The 23,127-nt window shown below is 38.7% G+C and overlaps 1 protein-coding gene across 1 annotated transcript; it reads left to right on the top strand.

The window, feature by feature from the left end:
- Window positions 1–6: 6 nt before the first annotated feature.
- Window positions 7–22,056, top strand: CHAF1B (chromatin assembly factor 1 subunit B). Its single transcript, XM_085304701.1, has 14 exons — window positions 7–46; window positions 935–1,065; window positions 5,481–5,613; window positions 6,357–6,474; window positions 7,988–8,091; window positions 10,442–10,538; window positions 12,191–12,275; window positions 13,275–13,368; window positions 14,011–14,080; window positions 14,165–14,256; window positions 15,726–15,888; window positions 17,051–17,473; window positions 19,569–19,660; window positions 20,177–22,056. Exons 2-14 carry the CDS (start codon window positions 940–942, stop codon window positions 20,272–20,274), a joined length of 1,695 nt encoding a protein of 564 aa, XP_085160827.1. The 5' UTR covers window positions 7–46; window positions 935–939; the 3' UTR covers window positions 20,275–22,056.
- The last annotated feature ends 1,071 nt before the right edge of the window (window positions 22,057–23,127 follow it).

Genomic DNA, 23,127 nt, shown 5'->3' on the forward strand with positions numbered 1-23,127 from the left:
GGCGGGAAAGGCGAGCTCGCGCGGGAAGGGCGAGCCGCGCGCTCAGGTAAGGGCTGGGGGGGCGCCCCCCCCCACCCCCTCCCGGCCGTTAACGGCCGTTAGCGGGCGCGGCGCGATGTCTCTGTCTCCGGGGTATGAAGCGGCGCGGAGTTAGCCTTGGCGGCTGCGGGGTTGTCCCGGGCCGCGAGTGCGCTGGCTTTCGTGCGGTTAATCCCCTTAAAGCTGCGCACCGCGAGTCCCCGCCGATGAGGGACGAGGGCGGTGTGCGGGCCCCCCTCTCCCCCCCGCGGGGAGCGGCTCTTGTTGGCGGCGCTGCTGGGTGAGCGGGTCTGCTCGAGACCCAGGTCTCCGGCCTGCCGAGCCTCCACCTTACTCCTACCCTTGCCCAGGCGCCCGCTCTTTTCCTCTGCCTTGTCCTCTTAGCGCACGCGAAGCAGAAGTGGTTGCCGTCGGTTCTGGGTCTGCCTGTGGTGTGTCTGGCGTTGCTTTGACCCGTGGGCCTCGGTGCTTGTCCTCAACAGGAGCTGGGGTGGAGCAAAGCACCCTGGGCTGAGAAGAACAGCATCACGGCAGCCGTGGGAATACAGCTCCATGCTGGGAGGTGGAAGGGAAAAACTTAAAAATCTGCCCTCAGGGTTTACTTGAGTCTTGTTCCACTTGGACATTATAACCTTACCCTGTGCTCCTGTCACAACATCTAATTCAGTTGAGAGGCCTCCTTTATTACTCTTCTCACAGGATGGCCAGACAATAACTTTAATCATAATAAATCGTAGCATTTTGRAATTGTCTTCCTTAAGTTCTCTCATTCTCTCCATTTCTGTAGTGAAACTTGTATGGGATCTGTCTGTGGTGCTTGCAAAATCTGTGTTGACTTCATTGTCTTGGTCATAAGAAACATCAATTTATCCAGCATTTGCTCTGTTTTCTTTAGCAAATATGAAGGTCATCACTTGTGAAATAGTATGGCATAATAAGGAGCCTGTTTACAGCTTAGACTTTCAACATGGAACTGATGGAAAGATCAATCGATTAGCTTCAGCAGGCGTGGATACTGCTGTTCGTGTAAGTCTCTACGTTTCATTTATTTATTTATTTTTTAGCATATAGAGCATCAAATGTCTTATTATGTAAGATTATATATTATTAACTGGCAGTATGATTATTATCTAGTGCAGGATAATAGCAGGGTGGTTTGGGTTTTTGTAGTTGTGTGTTGTGTTTTTTTGTTTGTTTTTTTTGTTTGTTTGTTTGTTTGCTTTGGAAAACTAGAAAGTAAGCAAGAGTGAGAACTTGCTGATTTAAAATCAGTCTTCTGGCTAACCTGTTGTTACTTAATTTCAGCCGGTCTGTGATTAAGTCTTTACATTTTGTGCTGCAGGAACTAGCAATAGTGTCACCCTGACTGGCGTCACTGGCAGATTTTTAGGGAAAGAATATGAGATTGTACAGTTCTCCACAAAGTGACTCCTACCCTGGCACACTGTCTTTGACTGCTGCTGAGTGTTGAACAGACTTTTTCAGAAAATTATCTATGTTGACTGCTGGGTGGCATTCCTGAATAGTAACTGCTAATTTAGGGCACAGTCTTATGGATWAGTAAGAAACGGCTAGTTTTTGTTTCTTTGTGTTCATCAATGCTGAATTTCATTGGCTATTTTATCAGTGGTCACTCAGCAATACCRTATCTTGTGCTCTTTTTAACTCAGCTTCAGATGCAACACTCGTACATCCTGTGCAATCCTATAATTTTGGATTGGTGTTAGCAAACTTTGTTAATAAGCCTACAAAGATATTGAATAGCACAGGCCCAAAAGGAATCACAGAATGGTTGAGATTGGAAGGGACCTCTGGAGATCATCTAGTTCAATGCCCCTGCTCAAGCAGGGTCACCTGGAGCATGTTAGACAGGATCACATCCAGGCAGGTTTTGAATATCTCCAGAGAAGRAGGCTCCACAGCCTGTCTGGGCAACTTGTTCCAGTGCTCTGTTACTGTCACAGTAAACAAGTTCTTCCTTGTATTCAGGTGGAACTTGCTGTATTTCAGCTTGTGCCCATTGTCGCTTGTCCTRTCACACGGCACCACTGAAAGAGTTCAGCCCCTTCCTCTTGATAACCCCCCCCCCCCATAAGGTACTTATCAATAAGGTCTGCTCTCAGTCTTTTCTTCCCCAGGCTAAACAGGCCCAGCTCTCACAGCCTTTCCTCATAAGAGAGATACACTGCAGTCCCCTGATCATCTTCACAGTCCTACACTGGAATAGCTGCACGTTCCTCTTGTACTGACGAGCCCAGAACTGGACACAGCACTCAAGATGAGGCCTCACCAGGGCTGAGGAGAGGGGCAGGATCACCTCCCTTGACCTGCTGGCCAGCACTCTTCCTAATGTACCCCAGGAGACCATTGACCTTCCTGGCCACAGGGCACAGTGCTGGCTCATGGTCAGTTTGTCATCCAGTAGCACTCCCAGGTCCTTCTCTGCAGAGTTGCTCTCCAGCAGGTCAGCCCCCAGCTTGTACTGGTGCCTAGGGTTATTTTTCCCTAGGTGCAGGACCCTGCACTTGCCCTTGTTGAACCTCAGGAGGTTCCTCTCTGCCCACCTCTCCAGCCTGTCCAGGTCTCTCTGAATGGCAGCACAGCCCTCTGGTGTGTCAGCCACTCCTCCCAGCTTGGTATCATCAGCMAACTTGCTGAGGAGGCACTCTGCCCCCTCATCCAGGTCACTGATGGGTAAGTTGAACAGAACTAGCCCCAATAYTGAGCCCTGGGGAACTCCACTAGCCACARGCCTCCAACTAGACTCCACACCACTGATGACGACCCTCTGAGCTCTGCCTTTCAGSCAGYTCTCAATCCAYCTCACTGTCCACTCATCTAGCCTGCACTTCCTGAGCTTGCCTAGGAGGATGTTATGGGAGACAGTGTCAAMAGCCTTGCTGAAGTCAAGGTACACAACGTCCACTGCTCTCCCCTCATCTACCCAGCCAGTCATTCCATCCTAGAAGGCTATCAGATTGYTAAAGCAGGATTTTCCCCCTGGTGATTCCATGCTGACTATTCCTGACCACCTTCTTTTCCTCCATATGCTTGGAGATCATGTCCGGTTGTTCCATAACTTTTCCAGGGATAKAAGTGAGGCTGACTAGTCTGTAGTTGCGTGGGTCCTCCTTCTTGCTCTTTTTGAAGGCTGGAGTGACGCTGGCTTTCTTCCAGTCCTCAGGCTCCTCTCCAGTTCTCCAGGGCCTTTCAAAGATGATGGAGAGCAGCCTGGCAACAACATCCGCCAGCTCCCTCAGCACTCATGGGTGCATCCCATCCGGGCCCATGGATTTGTTGTTGTCAAGTTTGCCTAAGAGATCTCTAACCCAATTGTCCTYSACCAAGGGAAAGTCTTCTTTTTTCCAGACTTTCTCCCTTGTCTCTAGGCTCCGGGATTCCTGGGGGCTGCCCTTASCAGTGAAGACTGAAGCAAAGGCAGCATTCAGTATTTCTGCCTTCTCTGTATCCTTCGTCACCATGGCCCCCACCCCATTCAGTAGCAGGCCCTCATTTTCCCTAGTCTTCCTCTTGCTACTGATGTATTTGAAGAAGCCCTTCCTGTTGTCCTTGACATCCCTTGCCACTTGGAAGTGACTGTAAGGTTGACCTTTGCAAAATCAAGCCTTTGTTTACTATTTTTTAAATTCTTTTTAATGTGAGGACTGTTCCTCTCATTCAGTGATCACTTAGTTTCTTTAAAAGCCTTTTAATAGTCCCAGTGGGAAAACTTTGGGGACAACTGAGTATGCTGGGTGAATCACATTCTTTTTATAATGGACTGGTGAGGTACAAATCATTTTCAGAGAAATACATTGACTCAATCTTTTTTAACAGTTTTTCTGTGTGGAAGTTAGACTTAATGATCAGAGTTTTTCTAGGTCATCATTAGAGTTTTTTTTTTTTTAAGACCCAATGTTTGTGTCTGTTGGTTTTCTGGTGCTGAGATTGAAACAGAGTATTTACCTAAGTGTCTGTAAGTATCTGTACCTGATGATTTGCAGTAAAATTCTTTTTTTTTTCCTTTTCTGTGGCTCATTCACTAAAATCTCTTCTGCTGCTGCTTCAATCTGTGACAGCTCCTCAAACTAATCCTGCTGTAAAGAAAGGTTCCAACTGTGGAACCTCCCTGTACTCCTTAGTAGTGAACTCCAGTGTGAAGAATTCATGTAGGTTTTCTACTATGTATGTGTGTGTATATGCATATGTGTGTGTGTGTGTGTGTATGTATATATGTATATATATATATATATATATATATATATATATATAAAAAATAAAAAAAAATGTCTCCTGTGTATCTAAGTATGTAGCTATCTGTGTGCCTTTGCATGACAATTTCACATTTTAAACATCAGTCAACCCTGCTCATGTTCTGTCAGTCTTCCATCATCTGATATATGTGAAGAAAATGAGGCATTAATGAGGCCTTACTAAATGTGCAGTGGTCAGGAAAAGAGAAAGAATAAGCTGCTGCATAACTGATTTGCGTAGCTAATCTAAAGGCCTCCCTATTTTACAGATGATAAATGGGTTAAAGATGTCTTTAAAAATCAAGTTCTTATTCCAGTAGCCTCAGCCAAAACTTTTTCCATCTTCATTGGCAAATTACCCTCTCACCTGACAGTGTAYGCATTTCAGAGATGTTGACTATATATGAAGTTGCTGAATATATACTTAGGTCATACGTTTTAGGGACGGAAAATATTCAGTGTTCTTTGAAATAAAAAAAACTTCTGTTACTTCTGCTTATTCCAGAGGACTGTTGCATAAGGAAGAAAAGCTGGAAAAAATTACAGAGGTCTTTAATCAAGCAGCTTCATTGCTTGGTAGTTCCCTTCAATGCATGTTATTTTCTGAACTGAGTAACATGCAAGAGCCATTTTCACCTGTCATAATGTTGGGGTTATGATCAACAGATATCTGGAGTTGTTCTTAGTATCTTATATCTCATATTTTTTTGCTCAAACTCTCAAACTCTTAGTTCTTCAGCTTAATCAGATTGCTRAAGAAAGCTAATAATTCTTTCTAGTGTAGAAAACACAGTATGTTTCAGATTGTTACTATTTGTTGACAACGTATTGCTGTGTTTATAATGTTGAATTACTGTATTTGTAGACTTGTCAAATTCATCTGGAGCTAGAGATTGTCAATGAAAGGAGACAGAGCAATTTCATGTGTTTGGTTGTCCTATTTATCAGAAATATTCAGTAATATATTCAATCAGAGCTAAAGAAATGCTGCAATGTAATTACATTTACAGCTTGTAGAGAGGAAACTTTTGGTGCCACTGCARCTTTATCTCTAATAGCTTCAGATAACAAGTTCAGAATAACTGCTGAAGGAGTAAATTTGTGAATAACTGAAACGGTGCATATATAGTACATCAACCTRTCTTCCATCTTGTTTATGAAATCTGTCTGTAATGCTTTTGTAACCAGATATGGAAAGTGGAAAAAGGACCAGATGGAAAAGCAATTGTGGAGTTCTTGTCCAATCTCGCCCGCCATACCAAAGCAGTAAATGTTGTACGCTTCTCTCCCAGTGGTGAAATCCTAGCATCTGGAGGAGATGGTGAGTAATAATACAGAAYGAAGTTAATATAAAGAAGCTAGGTTATGCATCTAGTGGGGAAAAATAAAATGATCGTGGGAACTTGTTCATRCCTCTGTCCCACATTTCCAGTTCTGGACTTGTTCATGCACTCTGATTGTCATTAGTAAATGCATGTCATGCAGTTCCTGAATAGCTTCTTCTCACTGTGTGTCTGAGAGGCTCTTTTTTTCCAGATATGAAAGAATTACTATCCAAATTTCCCAGATAGAGAGATTGAATGGATTACCCAGAGAGATTGAATGGATTACCCGGTGTCATACTAGAAGGTTGTGGCAGAGTTTGTAAATTTAACCCTGTTCCTTGAGTGCTTGAGGGCTTCTTCAATCACAGTAAGGGCAGCATTAGATAGGTGTGTGCTTCATGAGGCAGAAYTGGGTGTTACCTGTCTTGGTGGAAAATTTTCAAAAGCCCAGAGAGAAACATGTCCAACTCTAATCAAAAGCAGACCGAAACCTAGGTGCTTAACTCTCATCTGACTTCTGGGGATATCGCCCTTTATTAGATCACTTAATGAAAAATGAAAGACATCAACTTAAAATCAGTAGCTCCTGCTGGAGGGGAAAAGTGGGCTGGAGTCTACTCCCCATTCCAAAGAAAAATCTGCTTTTYGTGTGTTTTAGATAATTTTAATCTTAAACCAAATGTAATGCATTAACAAAACAATGAGCAGGAAGGAAAGCTTCACGTTATTTCTTCTACAGATGCTGTGATTTTATTGTGGAAGCTGAATGATAGCAAAGAATCCGAACCATTAGCTTTTCAGGATGAAGATGAAGCTCAGCTCAACAAGGAGAACTGGACAGCTGTTAAAACTTTAAGGTAGGTTCAACTTTTATGAGTCTGGTTATTTTTTGTTTGCTTGTTTGGATTCCACAGTGCCTTTTATTATCTAGCACAGCCAGGTTCAGTGTATGTAGGACTTGACTGCTCTCAAAAAATATACTTGTTCCAGCATTAAACCTTCTATGATCTTTAACTTTTTCTTTTGATGCAGTACCAACCTGCAATTTATGTGTTAAGGCAGAAGATCTGGCATTTGTGTGAGATAGCCAGCATGCTCCAAAATTGTTTCCTGATGTTAGGAAGCTTAAAATTAGAGCTTTGCACAGAGATACATGAGAAAAATATGAAGTTGTAGTTACTAGTGTTAAAGTGGAAATTTTTGATCAGTAGTAAAGTAAAAAAATGCCTGTAGATAAAATGATTTATGTGATTTTTCCAGACAGTAGCTGTGAAGCTAAACCACTATTTTTTCCCACTAATCTTGTTATAGATGAATATAGAATGCATTATACAACCTTTATTTCAAGCTGTGCAACGATAAAATACACCATGCCTGCTGAAATTAAATAAGGGTTAGTGGGAGTTCATAGTGGCTAAGGCATCAAACCACTGCTGGCGGTTGGAATACAACTGTATTCTGTTCTTGCTCTCAGCAGAAGATTGAAAGAGATTAGTGGTTTTGGAAACTGACATGCAACTTTTTTGATTGGCAATATTTGCAACTCTGCCCTGCTTTCGATGTAGTATATGTGGAAAGTCTTGAACTCTGATTTGTCTACACTAATGAAATCATTAAGAATTTATACTTGTTTACAAGAAATAAATACTATCTATATAGCTGATGCATTCCTTGCAACTACTGAGCTTGATGTGAGACCACTTTCAAAAGTTCTAGTGAAATTGCACAAAGCATGGTATGGAAGTACAACAATATTGCTTTTTTTAAAAAAATTCCTTATTTAAAGTTTTACAAATATTTAAGCTACCACACTGTATGATGTATCTTCAGACTACAAGCAGTACAAACAGGTTTTGATGGTGTCCTTCTGGGTGACTCTCATTATCTTACAATGTTTGTTTGGACTATATCTAAATCAACCTTAATTTTATTTCATATGATTCTGTTCAGTATGCATACTTCTGTTTCTGAAGCCTATAAATATATAGGAAAGTTTTCTTGAATAGCTTCTTAATTACTTCGGTGGTGAAGTGTTTTCTATTGTCTGATACAAATCCTAGAAATGTTCGTTTGCAGACCTTTAGAAATAAATCCATAAATTACTTTAAATGCAGGGTTTTCATTTTCTGTGAAAAATGCAGTATTTAAAAGGCAATGATATTTTGGGTCCTGTAAGCAGGATGTACTTTTCTTGTTCCTTTCCCTTCTGAATATGGAAGTTTTTTTAAAGAACTGAAAGTAATGGCTTTTTGTTTTACTTTCATAATACTTTTTTTCTCTATATGTGTTTTTTTTAACCTAAAAGTATACAGAACTCCTAGGTTTTCAYGTGTATAATTAATAATTGGTTTATTTTCTGCTGGCATCTAGAGGCCACTTGGAAGATGTATATGATATTTGTTGGACCTCAGATGGAAATTACATGGCMTCTGCCTCTGTAGATAACACAGCTATAATGTGGGATGTCAATAAAGGTAAACTCTTAAGTGTATGTTTAACATTTGTGACTTCAGTCTTGCTGCAAGTGATTCTTGGTATTTATCAGACTAGTTAAAGWATCTCTTGGTGATTGAACAATTCGTTTAACTGCCAGACTTCTGGSACTGTGGTGCAGATACTTCCACACAAAGGTAACCTCAAACTGACAAAATCTACACATAAGTAATCTTTTCAACTCAGAGTATTCAGGAAGTAAGGTTTGCTTTTTTTCTTTTTTTTTCCTAAGCTGCCATACAAGCATATGGTATATTATTCATTCTCCTGCTTCCCCMTTCACACCTAAACAAACAAAACACTATTGATATCAGGTAACTTACCTGGGTCAAAAGCAGAAAGCTGGTGTAGGTTACAAGGCTATATTTTGCAAGATGTGACAGTTTCGGGGCAGCATCCAGCAAAGCACTTACGTTCATGCTTACCTGCAGATCAGTGGGGTTGCTCATGGCCTCCAAGGAAGGCCCATCTAGAAAAGCTTTGTTGGGCCAGACCAGAACAGTTAGTACTCTGCAGGTTTCAGCTGTGTATGTACAGCTGGTAGTAACCAGATAGGTTAGGTTGCTTTATAGTGGCTTGATGTTTTCCTCATAGCAGTGTAGTCATTGATTTCTCTTATAATATAATTTGGAAATACTTAGTCTCCTCCACAGTTAACGTTTAATTTCACATTTCTAAGTCTTAGTTTCTAATTAAGAAAAATAAAATAGAACACACTTTTTCTTTCAGTGCATACATACAAGAAAATAAGAATATTCTGCTTACATTTTTCACATTCTTGGTTTGAGAAACTTTTGAGTGCTTAATATCTCTCCCATCTGAGCAGCAGACACATATACTCCCTTCCAGAAGTCTTTTCTATAAGTACACGAATGTTCAATTAAGTGTGCATGTGTTCAGAACATATGTATATTAACAGGCATCGTGACTGAGTATGTTTTCCATCTCAGACTGCTTGTAACAACTTCAAGTGGCCATACTTTTAAAACTACTGCTTAAAAAGACTGGATGCCCTCTTACACTAATATTAGTTATTCATCTGTAATGTCTTTTTTTTTCTCACTGCTTTCTTTTAGCACAGAATTAGTTAGTGCCGTGGAGCAATTTTTTGTCTTCTAGGCAGAGACACATATAATAAGTTGGAAGTAAGAAGCCATTACTGGAAAATGTATGCTTTCTGACTGAAGSTGTAGATACACATAGGTAAAGAGTTTCATGGCTAGATTCTCATAATGACCCAAGCTAAGCACTTGTATGGTTTTAAAAAATGGCTGGAAGAAAATTAATAGTAAAGATATAGGACCGTTCAACACAAAGATGACATCACTGATCTAAGATGTCCTTTAGGTGGGAAATGTTGGCAGCTGRGAGGGTATTCTGGAGAAATACCATTATGTACTTGCCCTGTTCTTTTATGCTTCTCTAGACATCTAGTGTCGGCCACTGTCTGCGGCAGGATACAAGGCTAGAAGGACTTTTGGTGTGATGCCGCRTGGCCTCAACTCTTTGTGTAGTCTTTCTCAGGAGCTGTTGTCTTTGAAACTTGTCAGTGCATAAATTATTTATTTGCAATAAARCAACACTATACTATTAGAAGGACATCTGTCACTGGTATTTAAAGCAAAATGTTTCATGAGAATTAGCCGTAATTTTACTTAATCACAATACTTTGGATTTGTAACACTCATTCATGAACTTTGGAACATCAGTGGGGTCAGAGAGTTTGTCTTTGACAAGTCTTTCTAGTAAGAGTAGGCTGTGGAARAACATGAGTTAGCACTGCTACAGAATTATTTCTGAAAGCTCTCCTTGTGTAAGCAATCAGTCAGTATGTGTGGAGTGTATTTTTTATTGCCTGCTCAACAAAGTGATGAGTTTATACAATCGTAAATACAGAATCTGGTTATCTAGCCCCAGCTGAAAGTTTAATACTGGAATTTCTAGCTTTGTATCAAGCCAAATCCAGTTGTTGAACGGTATTGTAGACCTGTATGAATAGTCTTTTTCTAAATCAGAAAGGTTTGGAAATACTTATGGTTTTGAAATGTACTCATCTTGTGCATTTAATACCTGGGCCAAGTTGTTTATCTAAGTTATTTTGTAGGGAACAAGCCTTAAATTGACATGTCCAAATTTATTCTGCTTACAGAGATTCTAGAAACAAAGCAACTATTTCTAACATTGCTGTCAGGTACCACCAAGTTACCAGTTTGTGTGTTTAAAACAGTGCCTTATATACCTTCTGAAACACTTTACCTTTTTTATTTCTGAAAGGAAAAATTGTTTAAAAATGCATTGAATTTAGAATCTGGAAACTGTTTGTAATTTCAGGACAAAAGGTTTCAATATTAAATGAACACAAGAGTTATGTCCAAGGAATAACCTGGGATCCTCTAGGCCAGTACATTGCAACTCTGAGTTGTGACAGGTGAGTTKTTGGTATGTGCTTTGTCTTAGTGTTCTTTCTTGAGGATGAATTAAGAAAAAGTATATGAAGTGAATGTGATTGTTCTTCTAATTGTAATCGGATTGTTCTGTAAAAGGATATTGTGAAATTAACATGATAATTTAGTTAATCTTGTGGTGAATGATTGAGTGTCTCTGTAAGCAAGAAAGCAGTTTATGCAACCCTTTGCAACCTTTTGCATAAGTTTTTCTTGAAATGAGTTTTCATGGTTAGAGATATCAGACATATCTTAAGAGAATGTTGCATCAACTGATTGTTAGTGAGCTAGTAAGTTCATCCTTGTTCTTAGTCTGTTTTTTCTCTTTTTGTAAAAATCAGTTAAACTGTTTTTCCATTGATATCTTTCTTTTGCCCTCTTATTCCTTCCATTTTCAGCAGTTTTATAAGTGATGTCATTGGGAAAGCAAACACACACTTCATAAACTTGGCCGTTGTCAGAACTTTGCAGTTCAGCTTAAGCTGTTTACGGCATGTGTGCTGCTCTGAAGGGATTCGCAGCTGGCTAATAAATGCTTGTCATCTGGCACCCTTTTCAGAGAAAATTGCTGTAATAGTGGAAAAATAGTTTTAATTTAGGATTTGCAATAGGCTCAAAAACAGGGTGAGTAAATGGCTGCTAGGTCATTATGAGGCTTTGTCTTCTGATAATCAGTTATGTGAAATCTGTGTGCACAAGTTTTTCTTGGAATGAGGTTACAAGCTAGGGTACAAACTAATCTGAAGAGGGGAAGTTTTCTACTCCCACATCTTATAGACACTTTTCTGCAAGATTAGCAGATAGCAGCAGCTCAACAGAGCTCGGGCTGATGCCAGGAGCAGGCACTCAGCAGTCCAGGGGGTGCAGAGACCCCTTCGCCCTTTTCRCAGATCAGCTTAGCTGTGACACATGGCTTCCTCTGGAACCTGTAGTTCTGTGAAAGTCTCAAGCTGACTGCTGTTTGCCACATCTTCAGCATCTACTTTTGCCTTCTAGCTCTGTCCAAAACTCTTTGTGGAGCAGTTTCTGCACATTAAATCAGCAGAAAGCTCCACTTTTCTGTTAGGTTAGTTTTCTGCCAGCCTAACAAACTAACATACTTCGGTGAAGGGTTTGATGAGTTTAAGAGCTAGTAGAAAGGAGGGGATGGTGGGACCAGCAGTTGGATTGGCTTAGGCTGTCTGCTGATGATGTTAGGGGAGTTCAAGCATTCTTTACTGAGTTATACTCCAGTTTTCATTTATTCCAAAGGAAACTGCCCCAATGAAGCCTAGAAATACAGCTAATTGTCTTTGGGGTGAGTTCACACTATGTAGGAACAGATATAGTGCCTATACTACAATTGAGAATGACATGGCCACTCACTATCTATTAATTCCTTCATTCCTCCACGGATGTGTATACCAGTACTTCACAAACCTTCTTCAGTCAAATAGTTAACAATGATTTGTTGGTTATTTAGTCATGAAGGCATGTCCTCCCTGGTGGTGTTTGAACAGTTATAATAAACGTGATTAAACATGTGATTGTCATTATTATGTGGCAGTCATGATTGAAAAGAGAGGTGTTACAGCTCTGTGTGAAACTTGAGGTGAAAGCAAGCAGTTTATAGCTAACTGTGTTCTCCACCATGTAGGGTCCTGCGTGTATACAACTCACAAACCAAACGTGTAGCATTTAACGTTACCAAGATGCCTTCTGGGGTAGGAGTTGAAGGAGAGGTATGTTGTTCGGCTACTAATTGTATCAGAGAATGTGGGGGAGGGGGGCTGTTTTGTGAGAGTTACTGTATTCCATGAAACAATGTGRCAAATATTTTCAGTTCAAATACTCTATCTCTTCTCTGCATTTGTGTAAATAAAAACCTCTTTGGGCTTCCTCTAACATTGTAGACATGACTAGATAACGTTCATCTAGATAACACAATATGTCTTTGGTTATGAACGTTTTATAAAGGTGTAAATTAGTATGGATAGTAAATTTTTAATGGGAAGACTTCAAACATCTGTCAGGTAATAGCTGTAAGATTATTTGTGGATTTAATATAGCATTTACATTGCATTAGTATTTTCATTGAGCAGCCTGAAATCTCCAAAAAGGTAGTATAATTTTTAGGAAAAATATGAATGAGTGAAAATTTAGAAAAATCTTTCTAATCCTAGGAGGGCAGATGAAGAGTTTTCTTCGCAAAGTAATCCTAAGTGATAGGTAAAAATAACATTTCAAAAGCTAGCTATTAACTTACCTTTTTTTTCTTTTTTTTTTTTCCTTCTTTGGTGGAAACATTTTTACACAGACTAAAGAACAGGCATGGGAGAGCTCTTTGCCATTATAGAAGGAAGTATCTCTTTAAACCTCTAATACTAGAGTTAAAATTAAATACCCAAGGAACAAGCTTTTAGACTGACTGTTAAATAGTGTTGTTCTCTAGGTTATTACTACTTTTTCATTACTACTCTGATGTGACTGCCCTTGGAGTGTTTTGATTAGTAGCTGAAGAGGGATCAAGGGCTATTTTCCTTAGCTGGGGCTATCTTCCTTAGCTGTACAGAGTTTATAGCACAGAGAGAAGGTGAGTTTGAAGGAGTTCATGGTTTTTAAAATACTTTTATTTTAAAATGTCTGTTTAGGTTGGATTGTACAGCCAGATGATTTTTTTCACTTGAATTCCAACTGACATATTCATGGCACTTCTCACAATCATATTTTCAATGTTACAGGCTAGGAGTTATCGAATGTTTCATGATGACAGCATGAAGTCATTTTTCCGCAGACTGAGTTTTACTCCTGATGGCTCCTTATTACTCGCTCCAGGTATGTGAAAAGAACATGTACTATAACTTGCCTTTAGTCTATTGCACCTTTCTTTGAATGTGCATCAAGGTTGCTTTCAAAACTGTTACACGTTCCAGTTTATCTGAATCATGCCATTCATTCATTCATTCATCATGTTCTTGCCGAGGAAAAGAAAGAGTCTCCACAATACTCTGTAATTAACACTCAAGAACCTCAACTTTCTTCTGTGATAAAAATTGCCATTTAGCGTTTTTTTTAACTGAGACATATATAAATTGCAACAATATAACTCTATTAAAATTGGAGAATGAGTGTTTTCTTTTGACTTGTCTGGTCTCTCTTCATTTGTATGCCCATTCTGAAAAACATTCTGCAGTSCTAGTAAAAATAACATTGCAAAGAGGGGATCAGTTTGCCCTTATAAGCAGTGCTTTTATAGGTGTCTGGCAACATCAAAAAGAAGCTTTGAGGGGCAAATCTATAAAGGAAACATAAACAGCACTAAATAAATATTTGGGATGCCTTTTTTTGTTCAGATCACAGAGCTATTGCCCAATTAATACAAACTTAATTCCTGAGAAATAAAATGTTATGAATATAAAATGTGTACTTGGTGCTTTTTTGRGTTGATGAGTAATGTCTTAACCTTTATTTTCTCAGCTGGCTGTGTTGAATCAGGAGAAAATGTGACAAACACCACATATGTTTTCTCCAGAAACAATCTTAAAAGGTAGAGCTTAATAAGATCAAAATACCTTTTTATTTWAAAAAAAATCAAATGTTGTTTTTTGAAATACTGTTTCTTTCATAAAAGGCCCATGGGTCACCTGCCCTGTCCTGGAAAGGCCACTCTTGCTGTTCGCTGCTGCCCAGTATACTTTGAGTTGAGACAAACACTTAATAAAGGTACTGTAAATCCTTCAGGGGATATACTTCTAGAGCAAATATAAGAAAAAATTAATCTGGTCATACTATTTCACGCCCTAGCCTTTTTACATTAAGATATGTTGTACCACATCTTGGAAACTGTTTCCTAATTTTAAGACCCTGAATTTGCCTTAAGAACCTCGCAAATAGCTTTTGATATAGAAGATAAATGTTCTTATTTGGCCTCTTAGTCTATAGAAAACACCACTTAATATTTAGCTTTTAACCATTTTGTATGAATAAAAGAAAATAACTTGACTTAGAGCTGAAGGAGCAACCTAGTGAAGTTTTTTTTTTCTAGATCCAGCTACTCGCATTGCAGAAGCACTACAGAGTTGGTGTAGTTTGTGACCACCATTAGTGTTTATTCAAGGAGGCCAAACTGGTGTTACTGGCCAGAACAGGAGTTCTGAGAAGGGAAGAATTGTTTGAAGTTGCATGAGACTTTACCTGAAGACTGAAATCCAGCCTTATTGTGAGCCCAGTGCGGCTAGGAGTTTGTATATGTTTTTTTAAACAAGACTGATCTTACTCTGGTGCAAAGACAGCTTTTCTCATTTCCAGGTAGAGTGAAATAGAGGTTCTTTCTTTAGAGGACAATTGGTGGTATTCCTTCAAGGATTTAGAAATTATCTGTTCTATATGTGTTCTTTATTTCCATCATAATCTTTAGACACGTTGCCATGCTGTGTTGCAAGGTAAGGAGATGAGTGTCCATTCTTGATCTCTGTATCTCTTATGAATAAAGTGTTTAGGTTCTGCAATACCTGCCCAGAAAAGTGAAAATCTGTGATAGTCCAGAAATCTATAGAAATTTATGGTACTYAACATTAACATTATGTGTGTATCTTCTGTAATCGTTATGGAAGTGAATAGGAGCTGTGTATAGTAGATAGCTGCTGTCAGAAATTGCTAACAGTCAGCCTCTGATGAAAGTTGGAAAAACATGCCCTTACAAAGACTTACTGTTGGGATCAAAGACTAGCAGTAGCTCAGATACCACAAAAATGAGTTAAAGCTATTGTTTTGAATAGGTCGTACAGAATATAATGTGGCAGTATAAATTTATGGTGACTTTGATTTAATTGTAGCCTGAGATTTATTTGTTTGGACTTTAATAATAAAGTGCATATAAATATGTTGAAAAAAATGAACTGGAAAATATATGACAAATATGTAGCAAAAGAATAGCAACTTAGATGAATAAAACTTCTGCTAATTTTTAGTCTGTTAAGCCAAGACTAAACAGAACAAACTTCAGTCAACAGAAATGTTAGTGCCTGACATTACACTTCACATTTTATACAAGTGCTGTCTTCTCAGCCATTGTCTCGATACTGATTAATAATGAAAGCTTTATTTAGGTTCATGACTAAGCTAGTGCAGTTACTACACTGCAATGAATACAAGAGAGAATCATCAGGCTGTTTTGTTTCTTTGTATTCTAGATGAAATCAGTCAGAAATCAGCCCCTGCTCTATTTAATCTGCCCTATCGGTTGGTGTTTGCTGTTGCTTCAGAAGATTCTGTGCTTTTTTATGATACTCAGCAGTCATTTCCCTTTGGTTATGTTTCTAACATACATTACCACACCCTGAGTGACATTTCATGGTAGGTAATTGGTAGATTCTAAAGATTTGCTGCTAAGCGGGGAATGTCCTCTTTACATGTTGCAGCTCTGCTCTTATGTCTTGCTTTATTTTTGTATTTCATTTATGACACGTTTGGTCACTGACATCATGGGGTCTGAACAGCAAGCCACTTCTTGTTCATATTGTTGGAAAATCACTTTTTTTTTTTTAATCAGCTGGGGAGCAAGGCAAAAGGACCCTAAGGATAAGCAGCACTTTTGCACACAAATGTGAAATTTGTACAAAAGCTAATAGGGCACTGTATGTCCAGGAGAAGTACTTATTGTCCAGGCTGTGTTACTGGTAATAAAGTTACCTGTAGGTTTTGAAGGTCACCCCTTTGCTTTCAGGCACCTGTATCCTGGCCAATTCCTGTTTTATATGCGCGATTCTGCTTGGTCCCTCTTTGTGTCTAAGACTTAAGCGATTAGTCTGGTTTGAAGTGAGGAATCAGAAATGGAGCTGAAAATTGGACCCACGTCTTGCAGTCAGGATACAAACCATCCCTCCACTGGACTAGGCTTCCTCTCAAGCCTTCCTAGCTGGTTACTTGAGCTGAGAGCTATATGGAGGCCTCTGTTTTAGAAGTTACAGTTGATGCTCAGATACTTCGAAGACCATTGTGTGTCAGGAGGAGGGGAGCAGAAAAGAATAGAAAATGATATGTTTTAAATCAGTGATCACTGTTACTTGGTGAAGTGAGCAGCAAGGGCCCGTTCACCTAAGCACCACAGTGATTCTGAGCATTGTCTCTATGCAGCCCAGGGAGCACAGCCGAAGACTTTGAACTGCCCTGCTGGGTCTGAATGAGCAGAGTTCAGCACTATTTCAGAAACTAATTGAAAATTTATGTACTCATGATTGAACCTTACTTTGTGCCAGCTCACATGCATGCAGGTGTTGGCAGCAGCATATTATAGCTGATCACAGGCAGGGCCAGAGATTAAATCAGATATGAAGGCCAGACTTGAGTATCTTTTGTTCTTTTGAATTGGATGTCTTTCAGCTGTCTGAATCTTATTTAGACTTATTTGGGGAAAGGAAGAGGAAAGGACAGGTACAGTGTGTGTTACAGATGGCAGGGGGGGTTGAGGACAGCAGTTCTAGCCCTTCCTCTTAATGAAGATCAAAATCTCAAATAGGTCCAGCGATGGAGCCTTTCTTGCTATTTCTTCTACGGATGGATACTGTTCGTTTGTTACCTTTGAGAAGGATGAACTGGGAATACCACTGAAGGAGAAGCCACAGATAAGTGTCAGGACTTCCAGTGCAACAGAGAAGAAAATGAAGAAGAGCCAGTCACACAAAGTCATTTCCCCAGGGTCTAGGCTCACAGAAGGGAYTCCTCCTAGCAGGACCACTGATCCCAGCACTCCCATTCTCCAAACTAGAACACCCACAGCTGCCAGTAAGGAGTTGCCTTCCACACCTGTTGGCATAAAAAATGTTCCAGCTTCATCCTCAGACGAGAGGAAAGCCAGTCAGCCAGCCAGCCAGAGTACTAAAGTAAACCAGCCCAGGAGGATTACTCTCAACACTTTACAAGCRTGGAGCAAGACGCCAAGGTGAGATTTATATTGCCATTTGCAATCATAAATATGAAGGCCAAGACAAACTGTTCTTGTGCTACATTTAAAGGATTGAGGTTTAAACATAAATTCCCTGCCTTGTGTCTTGACGTGCAACTTTGTATTCTAGTTGTACTACAACTGAAAGATTGAAATGTTTCTTGCACCCTRAACGTACAGCTCTTGTATTTCTATCTAAAATGTGAGGCAGTAGCCCAGTTAACTTGACCTTTATGCCTTGTGCATAGGGCAGCAATAGGTATCTACCTTCAGGTCATGATTTCTGTATAAAAATGCCTGTAGACTTCAACTGTGTCCTGACAAGAAATGTTTTAAGTAGTGAAGTGTGCAAAGCTGCACAGACCTTCAGTGTGCGTAGTCATGGGTGTGAGCCTTAATATATTGATGGGTATTGTTTCCTAAGGTGAAGACCTAGATGTTTTTAGAAACTGTAATCCATGTATTGGCAGTCACACAACCTGCAATATAAGATCCTGAACCAGTATGCAACAGTGAGGAGACAGCCATGCAATTTGAGACCCGTGTGTGACCTTTCCAGCAAAACAAGGCTTTATAATTGAAGGAGTTTATTTGACTTTCTCATAGGATTTATTAATTTTTAGGTGATTAGGTAAGAAGTGGTGAATAAGAAAGGAGAATACTGGATCACACCAGCAACTGTGAAGAAAATTCTTGGAGAAGATAGTTACAGGATGATGGTTTTCTGCATACCTCTGTTGCATCTGTACTGGAACTAACACGTCAGTTATAGCTAGTTGAAAGTGACAGTCAGTTGAGAGAATAGGGTAACCAATGGAACTAATTCATTAGTCGCACATGAGAGTGTGCGACAGCGAGAATGCACTCTCACAAGCCAGGGACAGAGAGAGAGAGAGAGAGACAGACAGAGAATCCCGTGAAGGCAGAAGAGAACAAACAAAAAACATGAGCTAAGGTGGCTTGCTACCACTCTTGAAAACCTCAAGCCTTTTAACAGAAGTGTAGACTACCAAGCCCACATTACTGAACCTGCACAGAAGGCTTATATTCTTGGCAGGGCTGTAATCATTTTAATATAATTAGTTTTTGGTTTTCTTCTAAATAAATAGCATTTTTCTTTAAGAAGATTCTTTGGTCACCGTATTAACATTGGTCACTGCTCTTGGAGAGAGCAGCACTGAATGAACAGTCAGACATGCTGGAATAGTCATGATTAGTATGGGATATTGCAGCCTCAGTTGTAGTCTGAGATCAAGAAAATAATGTTTTACCCTGAGACATGCAAATGTGAAAGGAATACAGACTTCATAGAGGAATTGCTCCAGAATGATTAGAGTAGTTAGCTTGTGACACTTCTTACAAATCTAGTCAAAAAGAAGCTAAAAATTTGTCTAAAGTTTTGCAGGATTACAGATGGAGTAAGTTAAAAATCTACTTTTAATCCATCTGTTTTCTAGAGTTAAGAAATTATATTTAGTCATCTGAACTAATTATGCCATGACTGTCATCACGTAACGTGCTGCCAGTATGTGTGTGGGGGAAGGAAGGGAAGTATCTTTATGTTGTCCTTTTTAATAGCTTTATTACTTTGGTTTATGCCACCCTGAAGAGATTTAGCAGAAGAAAATAGCAGATATGACATAAAGAACTATATATATTTTTTCCTCTCCCCCCCCCCCACCTCATGTAATTGTTAGTCAACTTCAGTGAGCAAAAGAATTCCTTAGGGACTTATAAATCTACAGTTTTAACATGGACAGGACTGGCAGAGGGGAATGGCAAGCTCAGGAAGCCATACCAGGTGCCAAGAAGCAGTGTAAAAGCCTTGCCTCTGCAGCCAATCTTAACTTTCAAAAAGTTTGACCAATGTAATATGCTCAGAAAGTGAATATCAGGCATTGTGTTCTGCAATATACTTCCTAGTGAAAAAGGTGAATATAGTTTTTAAGGTACTTTTAAAAGATAYGCTATTCAAAATGTATCAAAAGGGGGAAAATGCATAGTAAAAGTTATAATCTGAAGAAAAATCTAAGTAAAAAATTTGTGGATGTGATKTCTTTGAAGCACTTGAACACTTTCTGCTCTTTTAAAGGAGAGTAAACTTGATTCCAGTGAAGACAGATACTCCAACCTCAACACACACAGATACAGTTTCGATACCTTCTTCCTCAGAACAGGAGCATGGTAAGTTTTTGTGACTATTAGTATCAGCAAAGTTTTGTGCCAATCATTTTTTTTTTCATTTTAAAATTCTGGTATAATCTGTTATGAATTTTAGTGTAATCTGATAAATATAAAGCCCTTGAATCAAGCACAAACCCAAGGCTGTAAAGCTTCTGCATGCTCTGGCTGTGTATGAAAGTTGCTTTGGACAATGTGCAATGTGTTGTTGTTCTCACTGTGCTTGCTTTTGAGGCTGCTTGTGTGATAGTATGTCAATACAGTTTTACAGTAATGGGTATGTTAGCTGACCATTGAAACACTAAAAAATAAATTTGGTTGGAGGTAATGTCTTCTAGATCATTTAACTAGGTTTCAAAGGTTACTTGAAAGTACTTGCAGCCCATTGTTGTTTCAGATACAAGGCTCTCTCAAACCAGTTTGTTTTGTGAATGAATTCTTTGTGAATTTAGCGTGCACATTTTTTTTAAAATCTAGTTTCACTTAGCTTAAATGATTTTTCGTATCTACCTGTTTCAGAGAGGCCTTTACCAGCTGATGACAGTCTTCAAAATCCCCCAGCATCTAAACGCCCTAGAACTGAAGAAATGTCTCTTTCTACATCTCCTGAAGATTAAATGAGCTGCGATTCAAACAAATAAAAGCTAAACTTTTAGTAGACTCTTCACGGTCTGAAGGCAATGCAGCCCTATCTGAGAGTGCATTTCTTCTTGCAAATGTTAAATCCTCAGTTCCTAATGGAAGTACCATATGCATATTTGACATAGTGCTGTGAAGAAAGCTGGCTATAGAAGACAGGCTTCAGGAATGTAGCTTTGCAGAAGAGGAAATAGTTGGAAAGTGACTTTAAGTGCAGTTCTACTTCTTGAAGACAGTCCTTTTTCAAGAAATGCCACAGCTTAGGGAAATCTGGGAAATCCGGGTATTGAAAAGCTGTACGGTAACATAAGCATCTCCATCAAAAGCACTAAATTGGTGTTTTTAAACCTTATGTCTTCCAGGAACCTGTCTGACAAAAGATTAGAGTTTCTAAGGACTTGAAGGCATTCATAATGGTTTTTTGTGGTTTAAGACCAAAGGGGGAAAAAAAAACAACTTCAGGCAGCTTGACTTATGCATTTAGCAATGTGCAAAATAATTCATGCCCTCCAATACATGCGGAATGAAAGCTGATGTTTACATGCTCCAAATGCAGCAGATGCAATATCACTGAAATAGAAATCAAAATATGTAAGAAACAAGAAAGCAAAAGGAAGAGACCCCCTTAAGACCTGTTAAAAGCATTATTAAACAGTAGAAAGCAACTCTTAATTGTTTAGTCTCCATATTAAAAAAAAATGTTGACATGAGATTTTTTTGAGGCAACAAAATCTGAGTGTATACATTAAAAGTACTGGTTTCCTTTATCTTCTCTTTTGTCGAAATCTAACTCCCTTAGCCAATAAAATATAATACAAATTCAGTGTGTATTACACTCTTAAAAGTTCATTTATTTCAGCATTTAATGCTTACTATATAATCAAACTGAGACTTGCAGTTTGAAAACAGACCAAAATATTTGAAAACCACACTTCAGTTTTTATGGTGCATGGCCTGTGACTCCAGAAGTAGAATGCACAGCCACACTATTCTAAACTCATTGGATTCATTACTTTTGTTTACCATCATGTGCTTTTTTTTTTTTTTTAAGTAGAATAACTGTTAAAATATGTTCAGTTGTTCTAGCTGATGATGGCAGATAAAAGTTTTAAATGGCATTTTCTCTTGTGATGAAACAYATACTTCTATCATTTGAAGTTCCAACACATGCAGGAGGGAAAAATTGCAATTCATATTAAAGCTCTTTACCTTACATTCTTCCCTGGATCTGGTTGTTTTAAAAGTGTGTAATTTATTTACTGTTTTTTTTTCCTGTCAATTTCTAAGAAACTGGACTAATACCATAGAAAAAGGGGAAAGAGAAATGTTTCAGAAGTAAAAAATGTAAAAATTTCACAAGGAGAAGAAGTATTAATAAATACCTATGTCAGAAAGACAGTATCAAACAATTGAAACCTGCAGTCAAGGTAAGGATGGAGCAGAGCTTTATTAGATTTACCCAAACCTGTTTTTTTCATATAGTAAGAACTATAAAGAATTTATTATCAAGCAAAGCCACATCTAAAACCATTTTCTTGTGAAAAAAGTTTATAAAGATATTTGATTTGTTAGCTAATGCAGATATTTGTAGCTAACATTTAAATTGCTGGTCATGCTGTTTTACTTTTGGTTCAACTTGAACTATAGGGATATTGATATTTCATCTTTCTGTGGGATGGTGTCGTACTTGGTACTGCAGTGTCTGGTTTTGTGCCCTACAAATGATCCTTTGAATTAAAACTTGCAGTTCTAAACACTAATTGCGAATATTACCTTGATGTTTAATTTTTTTTTTTTTTTTTACACAGTGTATTTCAGTATAAACTACCCTTTCTGTGAAAAGCTAATAGGTTGGGTGTATTATGTTACTGTTAATGGCGTATCTGGTCTCTGTGGTCTTCAGATACAATTAATTATCACAGCATTCAACTTTTTTTTTTTTATACTGTACTTACTCAAGTGGCATCCACTTGTTTTTATACTATTTTTTCCTCTCTTCCCTCCAATTAAGCTTTCAGCTTAATGTGGCTCCATTGCTTCCAGCTGGAGATTTCTTTTTTTTCCTTCTTTTTTCCCACATTGCAATCTTTGTCAGGAAACTTTACTTGGTATTTCAACTTCACAACTAGGATTTTTTTTTTGTTTGTCCTAATTGTCTCATGTATATTGATATGATTTCTTACTTCTCTTTTCTGTTAACTTTGTTACTTACACACTGTTGGCAAATTTACATGGAATTAGTTATTTAACCTTTTTTTCAGATGTGGATGYTTGGCTTTTTTTTCTTTGTGAAAAGCCATCATTCATACATAAATTAATGTCTTTAATGCTTTGACAGTCAGAACTGAATTTTCTGGTTTTGGTGATTCCCCTTTCAGTCTTCCAGAGGGGAAATCTCCACATACATTTACCTATAATTGAAAACTTTATCCTCATTTTGTTTGTAGAAGTTGTGTTCATGTTCTGTTCTTAGTCATACACAGGGCTCTGTTCTAAGATGGAACGTGCCCACTGCTGTTTCGGTTTTGACTGCCTGGTAAGGTGACGTATTGCATACCGTTAATTCTTTCGGAGATGCTCATTTGTTCAGGTTTGACTCAAATGTCACTTCTAATTGGCCAGCTGAATTGCYTTTAATTCAAATGGACCCCGAGTTCATATTCAAGCTGTGAGCAGGGTGTAGACATCATCTGCCTCAGTCACATTTTGCTCAGTGTCTTCTGTGCAGATCATAACCAGTTTGAGAATCATTCTGCTTGTAATATCTTGATAGGTAACGTTATCTCCTTTCAACCCTGCAGCAGTAAGAAGAGGGAATTGAAAACATGGAA

The sequence above is a fragment of the Rhea americana genome, unplaced genomic scaffold (assembly GCF_003343005.1).
Source record: "Rhea americana isolate MKP2758 unplaced genomic scaffold, rheAme1 scaffold_101, whole genome shotgun sequence".
NCBI lineage: Eukaryota > Metazoa > Chordata > Aves > Rheiformes > Rheidae > Rhea > Rhea americana.